The following is a 13,112-nucleotide window of genomic DNA, read 5'->3' on the forward strand; positions in this document are numbered from 1 at the left end:
GACTGCATATTTCATTTGGTTGCAATTATTTTTCAATATTTCAATAAATATTTTTATTGATATGTTCTTGGAGCTTTGTTTGTTATATAGCCTTTACTAGAAGTATGTGCTGTAGTGTTTCTTACTGTTGTTTTGTGTGAGGCTGGAATAAAATCCTTATAAACTACACACTGGCTTCTTTTGGCTTCAAGTCCTTATGGCCAGAGTAAAGCATTAACTTCCACAAGCAAGGATAAATTGGGTTGCCAACTTTTCAGTCCATGGAGCATAACACTTAACTTTATACACTGTTCAGATGTCTTGGTAATAAACCTTAGTTTCAATGGATACCTTGTCAAATGCATTATCCCTCTCCTGACAGATCAACCTTTTGCACCAATTTTTTTATTTTATTTTTATTAAGATGAAGGATCAGAATCCGACAAGTTTTCTTTTAAAGTGGCTGATGTGGCATTACTTTGGGGCCTTTATGGAAGAGCCTGAAACCTAATCACGATGCAAGAAAACAATAAACAGAATAAAGAAGAAATCACATAGATGAATATTGATTTAAGCTGAATGTCTTTTCTCATTACTTTACACCACTTTGGTTTTTTGTTCTTGTAGGCCTTCCCCTTTCCAGTTGAAGCCTTTAAGTTGTACCAAATTTCTCCTCACTTGGCCAACATATATGTGTACAAATATGCATGCATGGACACAAGATGACAGATTTCTAAGTATCTTCTCTTTTATGCTTCAATCTTTTCTTCTGTAATATGAAACCCTCACCATTGCAACTTGCAAGAAGACTGATGTTTTCCATTGCCCTAGGATCATGGCCTGGTAGAATATTCCTCTCTGTTAGTTATCTACTTGAGTCATATTGCGTACTAAGTTTTTATTAACAACATCTAAAAGAAAGTACTATTTTTTTAGGTACAGAAAGAATACTTTGGGTGTCCATCTTCTAATTGCAGGTTCAAATTCTTTGTTGCTTGAATTTTTTATTGTATGTGGACTTCAGAAGATATATGTTAAAATTCTTAAACTCTATTCGATTAGTTGTAGCGGCATGGATAGTAGCAAAATAAGCAAGTAGGGGTTTTTTTTGCAAATCAATCTTGCTGGTTAATAACATTCTTCTTTTCTTGGTTTTACAAGTATTAAATATGGGTCTTTAGCTCAATTGGCAGAGTACTTGGGGTGTGAGAATTGACTTCATATTCCAAGAGGATGGTGGTTCGAATCCACCAAGTCCCTCATCTATATTTTCATTTTAACTTCAATGGTAGTGTCATGGGAAGTGGTATTTCATGATGTAGAGAACCCAGTACTTTACTGAATTGTATCCATCTAACTTGTTTAATTTCGACTATAGTTTCTTTGTTATTTTATAATTTTTTTTTTTTGGTAAAGGTTATTTTATAATTCTTACTGCATATTTTTCTTTAGGATATTGTCTTGGTTATATAGGGGTTGTACTATGTTATCCCCCATAAACTCTTAGAGCTTGACTCTCTCTCTCTCTTAGAAGTATATAAAACTCAGTTCCTAATTTGGTGAAACATTATTGGACCTTATGAGGTCGAGTGTTGTGAAATTTTGATTGTTAAAATATCTAGAAACAATCAGAGAACTATGTCGTATTAGAACAATAAATATTCCAATCTATAAACAGTTCAAAAAGGAAATGGTGAAGGTTCTGATTTTACATTATTTCAAAATATTTATGAAAGACTTAAAATATAAATATTTCTCTTTCAATTCATAGTTTCCATTTTTTTTTAAATTTTAATTTAGCTAATTTCTCTTCTGCTAAAATATCTTGGCCCATTTTAAGAAAGTAGTCTTCAAAGGATACAAAATCTTGATAATCTTTTAAATGCTTTAGTCTCGCGTCAACTCCATCGCCATTTCTGTCTCCCAGGAGTGCAAAATCAATCGCTACAAACTACAAAGCTATCTACCACTGCTCCTTCAGTGTGTATTTATTAGAATTTGTTTCTACTATAATTGTCTCTCATTTTTCTATATCATAATGTTTTATGATATGCTTCAATATTTATTGAAAAAGAGTCAAGTACTCATACTATTTTGCAAATTTGAGAAAGTCTCATTACCTTACACGTGCAAATGCACGTGCATATTTACTAGTATATATATACACACACTTAAATAAGAGTACCTTGAAGTGCCATTGCAAATATCAAAGGATGATTTGTGGTTCATGAAGATCCAATCAAGAAGTTTGTGAGCTAATCATTTTGAAAACCACGAGATCGACCTAGAAGCTTTCCAGGGCATGACTATTGATTATTTTGTGAGGCATTGGGGTCTGGTGGCATCTGCCAAAGCTGTTCAAGAACAGATTCAACATGTGTAGACCATTCCCCACCTCTCTTCATTAAGCATAACATAGATGGTAGTTCAATTGGGAACCCTGATCTAGCAGCTTTCAGAAATCATGAGAGCAAGATACTGTTGATGCTTCCAGGTACCGTTTGAAAGGCATACTGGATTTTTTCAGAGTTCAAGGAATTCGTTCAAGGAACGCAAATTGCACTGGCAGATGGGTGGATAAATGTTCATGTGGAAGATGATTCTGTGCTTATGGTTGTGAAGTTTAACTATCATTCAAAGGGTCCTTGGCTCTATATATTCCTTAATAGAAAAGCTACAGCTTCAAGTACCTAAGGGAACTTTTCCTTCTCTTGAAGAATGAGAGCTGTTAACTCTATTTGAAGCCTTATCCTATTATGGAGTTTCTAGTTGAGGTTGGGCTTAGGCCCTTTGATGCTGCTATTGTACTCTAGTTATTTGTTTTGCAATTGGAAGTTCAAGTTTTAACATGACAGAGCATGACCACCATACAAAAGGACCCTACTTAACAGTGGGCCAACCCTACATTGGAAGCACGGTCTCTGCTGTAAGATGGAACAGCACTAATAGCCCTCATACATCAAAGATCACCAATGAGAGAAATTCAGCCTCATGCAAGGGAAACCTTAAATGCAAAATGTGAAAAGCTTATATCAAATTGAGTCCAGAGGAAGAAAGCATACCTTCCTTAAAGCATGGTCAAAATCTCCCAGAGTACCATACTCCCGCTCAAAGCGTAACCAAGAATGGCATATGTCCTGAATAATTCTGTGTTTTAGGAAAGGAAGGTACCATCCAATCCACAATATACTACACAGTAATTGAAGACCAAACCTCACAGTAAATATGCCAGTTCTGAGACTTGAAACAACATACATTTCTAAGAACAGTCCACTTGAAAATTCATGTGATTAGAAAAACAAAAAAAATTTAAATTGTACTCCAGAATTCCGTTATTTTTTAATGTACGAAGAGTATAGCAACAAAGTTCATGAGAAACCACCATAAAATAAAATTACCACATTTCTATCCCATAGGTACATACAAGTAAACAAGATTCAATCAAGCAATAACCAATTCAGCAAAGCAAAGAACTCTTGGAGGATGGGAGAGGCCCACACATTTAACCTAAATGAGAGAAAGAGAGAGAGGACCACTAATCGAGATCCAGGACAGGCCTGCTTCCTTCATGGAAGAAAATAAACTGCAGTATCCTTGGAATATGATAGCAATGGTTGATGAGAAGTACTGAATTAATACTCTATTAAGTGAGATGTAATGGATCATATTATGTGGAGTACTAGATTAGTACTCTGTTTAGGGGCATACTTGTCATTCAAGTATTTTATATGTGAATAAATATCAGAATATCAAATTGGTAAGAAGACTTTTCTCTAGTCAATCACTTCTCTTCACTTCTTTCTTTATCAGTTTCTGCCCTATTCAGTGTTCTGTTTTACTACATGGAATCAGAGCATTGATCTAGAACAGTTTTCTTTCTCTTTCTTATTCCAGATTCTTCCACTCAATTCTTGGTTTCTCCTGTACTGACTCGGGAATCAATTTCTTTCTGTTCCATAATGATGTGTGCCAGAGCCTGTTGGTTGCTGGCTTTGTTAGTGGGCCTATGATGTGCACTATAATCTTCCTTCCCAAACCAAATCAGCAATAGAAGAGAATGATTAGTGTAGTGCCTAGATGTATTGGTGTTTGTGATTGGATTCAACTGTTGGTGATGCTGTGATCTGTTCAACTGTGGGGGATCTCTAACCATTTCTGCTGCCATAGTTGTCAAGGCATTGCCTAGATGCCTTGTCGGTGTTGCCTCGCATCCAGGCCCACTCCAATGCCTTGGGTTGCCTAGACGCCACGACAACTATGCCTGTTGCTGCAGCTCTTGCATCTATGAGTAAAAGGAAGTTGATTGTGACTGTTTGCTGTTGGCAGTTTGAGTTCTGTAAATTTCACTCCCGATAAGTATATTGGTTGATTTCTGCACTTACTTCTTGGTGTTGGATTAGTAGAATGGCTAATAACAGTGTGGGGAAATTCAATAGTTATGAAAATACAGTAAAAATTTCATCGATTAAGTTGAATGCATAAACTTTTTACCATGGGAACAAGTCATGAAGGCTTATATTGCATCAATGGGAAAGCTTCATATTCTGTCCAATCCCCCTCCTAGTAAACATGATAAAATTTATCTAGAATGGATGAAAGATGATTATTTACTCAAGTGCTGGCGATGGAAATGTCTGGAACAAACTATTAGTGCCAATTTTATATACTATCCAACCGCCAAAGAAGATTGGGAGGCTGTTCATAAAAGGTTTAGACAAAACCAAAATATTTAACGTGTATCAGATTTATGAAGATATTATTAAACTGAAACAAGGAGACAAATCCCCCAGTGAATGTTGTAGTGCATAATTGTCAAGGCTACTAGGCGACCTAAGGCGTTGGAAGGGCTAAAATATTATGTTGGGTCCGAGCCACTTCTCAAACTAATCCAGATCTTTGCTTGCATAAGCCGTATTCTTTGGATCTAACAGGTAGCAGACCTGCTGTCTCCAAAGAACACCCAGAGAAAACAAAACGATTCAACAAAGCAGACTTAATACAGACAAAACCACGCCGTGGGGAAAGTTTAGTGCAGAAAATTATCTTTATGATTCTTAGTCAAATAAAGGCTTCCTGTGCAGCACCTCTTTTCTGACCTAGCAAGTGAAAAAAACGTCTTCATTCAATATTAGCCCTTTCTTTCTCTCCCCCTCTGCCCTTTTCCTTTTTGGTGACTAAACTCTCTTCTCGTCAGCTATAGTAACTGGTCACTTGTCCCTGTCCCTAGAGTCTCCATCTTTGATCCATTCATTGGGCGAAGTATAGGGGGCTGTTCGCCTTTTGAATCAAAGTGGAGTAGATTTAAGTTGGTTAAGTGGAACAAATCATGCCTCTACGCATGTGTCCGGAAACATAAGCTGACGGTTGAGCCCACTCTGGACCACAGCACCTGGGGTGGGAGCCACCCGAGAAGCTAGCTATTACAGTGAGCAGCTGCAGCAGTAGGGAGCCGAGGAGCAAGGCATCTCAGTAACAGAAGAATGGAAGAAAATAGAGGACAAATAAGAAAGAGCAGAGCATCACAGCAACCTCTCTTCAAGACCTTTAACCAAGTGAGGCAATTCCCGTGGATTATTATCAATATGTACAGAAGGGAGGAGCCGTATGAGATGAAATCTCACATACGGTTCTGTAGCAGGGATTCTTTGAATTGCTATTTAACTTATTCTGGTCTCTCTTTCCTTCTTCTTCTTCTCCCCTCTCTTTGACCATGGTGGCATAGCTCCAGCAAGGCCAAGCTCGCCTAGCTACTCAAGCCCCTTAGACGTAAATGCGGTACTTAGCCAATTCTAAACCAAGAAGAAAATCCGCCCCTATTTGAGAAGGTGTGTGCAAGACCATAGCGAACCGGGCCTTTGCTCGTGGAAGAACTGGGCCGCAATAGAGAAGCAAACTCTTTATATAACATAAATTGAGTCAAATTGCTCGATGTAGGCTTGCTCCTCTTGGCAGCCTTGGCAGCCTTCTTCAAGTAGGCATCTTTCTTCACTAACGCTTGGGAATTCCTAGAGACAACTAAACTGAGTTCTATTTCTAGCTTTTTTGATAGCTATATATTTCGTTACTGGGCAACCAGGTCGAGGGAACAATTGCATATGCAAAGACAGGCTAGCCACCCAAGGAAACAGATAGATCTGAACCATGGTCTTCCCAAGAATATATTGAATGAGGAGGAAATATCAATAACTTAGAACTCAACCCTAAATTGAACTGGTCCCACAGTGATATCTGTGGCAAGTATGCCAACGAAATTCCTCCTTGTATTGTCATAGCTCTCACTCCTTGTGTAGAGGGGCGAAGATGGCGTGCAGTATATGAATATGTAATATAGCAATGAGAATTTTATATAATTATGTTTATATGCAATATAGAAGTCATATCAATTTAATATGATATAATTCTGCTCGTAATGGCCTAAAATGAGAAAACCAACATATACTAAACCAAGCATAAGATATAATATAAGCACATTCATCAACAAACAAATCAATAAACATAAATCAACGTAATCTTGTACTAGAACTGCCCCCCCCCCCCAAAAAAAAAAAAAAAAAGTCTCGTGAAGTGTCAACAAGGCGTGTTGCCGCCTTAGACCCAAGATAGAGCCTGGACGCCTAAGGGTTTTGTAATTTCTTCTTTGGTTCGAACTTTTTGTATTTTTATTTTTTTTTGGGCCCCATTTTTCATGCATAATCATAATCAACAAACTGACTTCAAACCATTATAGAAAGAACTTTCAAGCCCAAAAAATTGGGAAAACTCAAAGAAATCTGAAAAAGCCCAGGATACTATGAAACCCATCTAACCAGCTAGATGACTAGTCATAAGCTCCATTCACAGTAGTTTTGGTTTACTGTACTTCCACACTATCATTACAACAAGGAAGGGAGCATACCTCTGAACCAGTTCCATTGAATCTTTTACTGTAGCATCTCCTGTAGATAGATCTAGCTTCGTGGATATGACCCATTTCAATTTCCATTCCTATATAACCTTTCCAGGCCTCGATCATTGAACTACTGTGTAGGCCAACATCAAGTATTACAAAAACAAAGAGAAATGAAAACAATATGCAACACTTCTTACTGAGGTACAATCAAACCTGGTCTTAAGTAGGCTCTCCCAAACTCCCCGAGCTGCAACTGGATCATTTGCAAACTTTAATTCTAAACGAGCCCAATAAGCATGCAAATGCAAATTATGTAACAAACCACCTTCAGCCTTTAAGTATTGGGAGAGGTAATCCGCAGCATGCTGTATGCAAAAAGTACATGGTCATAGTTCAAGAACATATATTAAATAATACAGCTTGAAACCAAAAATGAGGAATTTTAAAGTTTTCTAAAAGAATTTTGAATGGACTGTCAGCATGGCTGTTGATCTCTTCAGACGATAACAAATATAATGACATGCAATTGTTCAGATGGATAGTAATAAGATCAGAAAAGATAGAACTAGAAATGAATGCATCCAAAGGGAGTAGTCTTTTTGAAGGTGGTTCACTATCCCCAATTTAGACAGGCCTATTGCTCATATCCAATAATTGAAACACTGGAAATGGCAGTAATCACCTAACAAAAGACAAGTTTTAGGAGCCAACAATTGAAACAGTGAAGAAAAATACTAGCTTGATGGTAGAGCCAATTTCTTCCTAAAGGAGGTAGCTCTCTCATGAAAGCAACTATTTCTATCATTCCTGTTGGCCATCTTTCGTTGTCAGCACTTTCAGTTTCCATGGCAAAAAATTAGTATCCAAAGCAATTCCATATGTGAAGGTCAACCAACCTTTTACGGCTTTCATCTAGTATGCTGAAATGAAGTTTGTGCACCTAGAAGGAAGGGGAAAGGAGTCAGGTCAATCAACAATTGTCCCTAAACAAGAGTCTCCTTTCAAACCAATTCTAGTATTTCAGGATTAAACCTAAACAGTTCATGGAGACAGCTTATAGCAGCCAAGTATGGTCAGATTAACACGGGAGACTGTCGGGTCCATCAAAGCATGGTTCGAAATTTCAGTCGAAATGACCTAAATTTCGCAAAATATTTCGGTTTCGAGAAACCTCAAAACGAAACAGGGGTCAACTCTATAGGCATACCCGCTTTTGACCTACATTTTGGCCAAAATTTCAGTCATTGCGGTCATTTTGACTTATTTTGTCAGCAAAATTTCGATGGAATTTCTACTGATTACAGCAAAATTTCAAGCTTTCACCCCCTTCAGCCTGAGAAGTCCAGAACTACTAGAAAACCTTCATTTTTTCAGGCAAAATCCTTCATTTTGTTACTGAATCAAGACTTGATGATCAACAGTGGGGCATCCACTTCAAAATCTGGGCACATTTGAAGCATCATCAATAGCCAAATTTCAATATAATTTCAAATTTTCAACCTATAGGGCTATTGTGATGGACTTTGACTGATTCTTCAGGCAGAGGATGACATGGCCAGCATGTAATAGGGTCCAAAGCCAAACTACCACTTTGGGTGTTCTTTTTTCTAATCTAATGCTTCAAACATAAGTAAACATGCTTAATTAGGCAATCCCTATTAATTGTCCATGATGACACTTTTTAATATTAGTGTACTATTAAATGGTTCTTCTTCATTCCTAATACATATTTCAATTGCTTTTACTGATTGTTATGTTTTCTAGTACAAAATTACGTAGAGATAAGTTATATAAGAAAAAGGATACTAAAACATACAACATACAATACCAAATTAGGGTTTGAAGCCAAACTATGATTTTGGGTGTGTTTGATTTACAATCTAAAGGTTCAAATATGTTTAGATATGCTTAATTAGGGTTTTCCTGAAGTTTCGGATCAAAATAGTCATTTGACAACCGAAATGGCAACCCTAAATGTACCAGTTTTCGTTCAAAATTAGAGCAAAATCTGAAATATTACGGTTTCGACTTGAAATCTCGAACTATGCATGGAAGTCATGGTACCAGCCTTATGGAAAGCCATCCATGCCACTAATACAACTTCCGACAGAATATCAAAGTAGTAGAAGATGGTAGAGATTGCAACTTCGGGGTAGGTAAATGATGCTTAAGATCCCTCTTTTGGAAAGCAACCCTAATATGATATTGCTAAGAACTGGCAGACTATGTATCCAGGCAGGATCGTTAAAGAACAAGGTGTCCCCTATTTGAAACATTAATGACAAGGAAATCCAGCAACTAGGCAATTTCTATATGTACTAAGATTGATGATAAACAGGGAAATGGATAGCAGAGGAGTTGGTCCAGAAACAATAAAAGCCATTCCACAAAAATCTTCAGCTGGAAGCAAATTACTACAGGTCCTCCACACCCATCCTTAGCAGTGAACTTCATTTGAATGAAGAGTGCCCCTATCATAATTCAGTTCTTCAAGTGGACATCTGCCAAGAACAACATCCAACAATCAATCCACTCATCTCTAAAGGCTTCTGTCTTCCAAATGTCTTCCTCTTTTGACTTGCTGCTGAATTTGTCCACATTAGGTTGTGTATTGTCATTCATTTTGAAGTCTGGTCCTACTCATTTAATGGGGCGGGTAAGAATAGTCATGCCCCAACATTTCTCAGACATTTATCGAGCTGGAATGCTACCATCTTTCTAGAAAAGGCAGTGTCATGAAGATACTATTCTTAGCCAATTGATAATCTGGCATCAAAGCAGCAGCAGATCAATAAACATAAAAAACCTGCCTTTTAGGTAGCTTGACGGCCACACACACACACATACCATAGTAGTCACAGCGTCTAGGCGACCCTAGGAGTTGGAGAGGGTCCAAAATCAGAGCGACAACAATTAGGCAACCAAGGTACCCGCCTAGGCGACGCCTTGACAACTATGTCACATACAAAAGACTATGCAGGGAATTCACTAACCTCAGCCAATCAGGCATTAGGAGATAATGTGGATCTTCTTCTGTAATTTGAAAAAATGATACATAACCTTTCTATGTGGCTCCTTGGCCTCCACTCATAAATAAAATCTCTTTCTTATTGTGTTGAGAATTTTTTTTTTTTCCTTTTTTTCAGGGTGGGGGTTGGGAGAAACCTCTGGCCTAGGGGTAGGAATAATAGAAAATGCAAAGTGAACTGTTGCAACTTGAAGCTATTAGAAGGGCAAGAGAAAGGCAATGCAGCAAGAGTTAAAGTAATGACAGAAGATACAGATTACTGGTAGTAAACAAATATCCCGCCCTCAAGTTGAAGCACGGATGGCACAAAAGAATCAAGGGTAACTTACACGTACCTCCGCTGAGGTATCACTTAATTACAGAACAACCCGTGAGTTTTGGATACCTACGTATGCCACCCCTGCTTTCCAAAATAATTATGTTTTGTTTCTGTGAGAATGCCGTAGGACTCCAGGAATTTTGGAAGCTGAACATGCTCAAACCCATTCCGTTAGTTGCGAACAGTAAGAGTGTTTCAGAAATTTTATGACCAATATACCCTTTCTTGTTGCCCATCTCTTTAAAGGCTGAAACCAAAACTTTGCAACCAATCTGATCAGCCAGATCAGCATGACCAGTACAAGGTTGGTTTAGGAGTAGATCGTGAAGAGGATGATGAGGCGTTTCAGGAAATGGTGACCGTAGATGCGTAGACAGAATGCTGAAAATGGGCGCCGTGCAGCAGGTCAAGGCAGGGCAACCAGGGATGGTAGTGGGGATGGCTGAAGTGGGATATCGTCTGTACCGCCATGTTGATATGGTATAACCTACCAAAACCAAACTGGTTTAATAGGGACAGGTTCGTCTTGAGTGTGGACCATGGGTGTCTGCTTCAATATGTTTGTTTTTATCTCGATGGTTTCTCATCCGTTCAGGTAAAGTGATTCCATCGCTCATTAGCAATTTCGTTTTAACCTCAGTGAAAGGAATTATGGGATTTATCCATTATAGTATTGTAAACCCCGAAACATACCAAATTCATAGAAAATTGTTGGATTCAGATCGGGGCTGAGATGCTATTTTGAATCTGCAATGGGAATTTTCGTTCTTTAGAATGATTTAGCACGATACTGCAAGTGACATGTTATGCTCCTTTTAGTCTTTTTTTTTTTTTTACAGATTGGTGAGTTGTCGATAAATGTTGGTGTATCTGACGAAGACCTTATGAACATTTTCGAGTGAAAACACACAATGGACAAGTATTGAAAGTTCGAAATGCCATACTACATCTCTCTGTTTATCATTAGCCATTAAAACAAGTATAAATAATTTCTGAAAATTTTGTCTTCTCCTCTGAAACTGAAAAATACATCCAAAATCCATGAGGCGGATAATAGGGATGAAGAAGACGGGACAACCATGAGCGCGGCCATCAACCTGCAGCAAAGTTGTAGTAACTTTGCTCCGAAGCATGTGTGCAAACTGAATTGCAAAAGGTTGGTGGAAGCCGCTGCTGTTTTGCGTCTCCTTGATTCCTTGTTCCGTGTTTCCAAGTTCCAACTCGATGGTTTGGTTTCAGACCTGGAATTAATTGAACAGTAAGAGTGTTTTAAACATTTTATTCCGATAATTAATAAGTAAACCCATTTTTTTTACAGATCGGTGCAGTTTTGTGAAGAATGAGAAAGGAAGAGAAAGAAATGGTGAATGATTTGATTAAGTTTAGAGGAAGAAGAAGAAGAGAGAAGGAGAAGAGTTAGTGAAGGGAGATGGGAGACATGGTACGGCCATGGATGGTTCTCTGCCGCTAGGGTTCTTCAAGAGTAGAAATAAGGGAAATAATGGAAGAAGAGGTTTATTTTGGCAGGAGGGGCACTTTGGTCAATATATGATATATTCTAATGTTTTTAGTCCCAGGTAATGGGTTTACTTATTAATTATTTTGGAAAGCAGGGGTGACATGCGTAAATATCCAAAACTCACAAGTGGCTCTGCAATTACGTGATACCTCAGGGGAGGTACATGTAAATTACCCAAGAATCAATATGGTAATGCAGGCTTGGTCCTAAAATTGGTCCTATTTACTATAACTATTGGATATGTGTTTATAATTCTTTGGATTTTATTGTTATGGGATGAATAATAAGGCCCAAAAGTGAGGGTCTGAAGGGGTGTATGAAAATAAATATTTAATTACCAGTGGAGTGTATTAGGTATGTAGTTAGCTTTAGTTTAGTACTAAAGAGCTCACTTTTGAGTAGCTGCGTACATAGTTAAATATTTTAGAGCCATTGTTAGTTAAGTTAGTCTAGCTACCTAAGAGTTACAGATCTAGAAGACTTTATTTTGTTTTCAAACAAAACTGCAACAAACCCCCCCCCCCCCAACAAAAATAAAAACTATAGAATTGAATGGATTAAATTTGTTTTGATTAGTAATTACCTAGGTGGCCAGTTTTCTCTCCCTTCAAAAAGTGTAGACAGCTATAGGTACCAATCAGCCAAGGTCATAACACTGCAATTCAAATTCTGTTGAGAGAAATTAAGAGTCCCAGTTGAACTAGGAATTTGGAAACAGCCTCTCCACGAAGTGGGGGTAAGGCTGAGTACATTATGACCCTCCCTAGACCCCGCAATGGCGGGAGCCTCATGCACTGGGTACGCCTTTTTTTAGTTGAACTAGGAATACTGGAACTCCAGGAATTAGTATTCAGCCTGCTATAAATTTGACAAGCATTGAAGATAAGACTTGGTTAAGAGAAGTGGCAATGATATTCATATATCAAGCTAATCGTGCCTTAAGTTGTGGTACGACAGTCCAGAAGCTTAACAGTGCGAATCCCTCAAGTAGCAATCAGCAGGGGCTTATGAGGCCTAATGTTTAGCCTGTGTTAATTGGACTCGGGTGTGAGAATCACATAATGTTAAGCATCCAGGAGTCAGATCCACCTAATCCTAAAACATAGGATACGGGGATGTGTCAAAAATGGGTACAGGTCTGGGGACTTGGCGAAATTATACTAGGTTACAACTTACAAGCCTCCAAGGGCTCGAACATAAAATATAATATTTTAGTTTATAATGAGGCAATAAATGTGTATAAATTGTGTGGGGGCATAAATGTAAGTCGATAGCCCCCCCTAAGGGCTTAAGTGTAAAATGTTAAATTTGATTTCCTTAGTCCAACCAATAATACAATAGAGAAATGACAAAACTAACCAATAATACAATAGAGAAA

General features: G+C 38.0%; 1 protein-coding gene across 3 annotated transcripts in view; it reads right to left on the reverse strand.

Moving 5' to 3' along the window:
* LOC122669365 (squamous cell carcinoma antigen recognized by T-cells 3) overlaps positions 1-13,112 on the reverse strand; it is a 67,152-nt gene that overhangs the window by 32,187 nt on the left and 21,853 nt on the right. For all 3 annotated transcript variants that reach the window (XM_043866117.1, XM_043866116.1, XM_043866118.1), the window contains exons 10-12: positions 7,082-7,233; positions 6,875-6,998; positions 3,042-3,116 (exon numbers count right to left, since the gene is read on the reverse strand). In XM_043866117.1, the coding sequence (XP_043722052.1) occupies positions 3,042-3,116; positions 6,875-6,998; positions 7,082-7,233 (351 nt within the window). The remainder of the gene's footprint in view (positions 1-3,041; positions 3,117-6,874; positions 6,999-7,081; positions 7,234-13,112) is intronic.

This window comes from Telopea speciosissima, chromosome 7 (assembly GCF_018873765.1).
Source record: "Telopea speciosissima isolate NSW1024214 ecotype Mountain lineage chromosome 7, Tspe_v1, whole genome shotgun sequence".
Classification (NCBI taxonomy): Eukaryota; Viridiplantae; Streptophyta; class Magnoliopsida; order Proteales; family Proteaceae; genus Telopea; species Telopea speciosissima.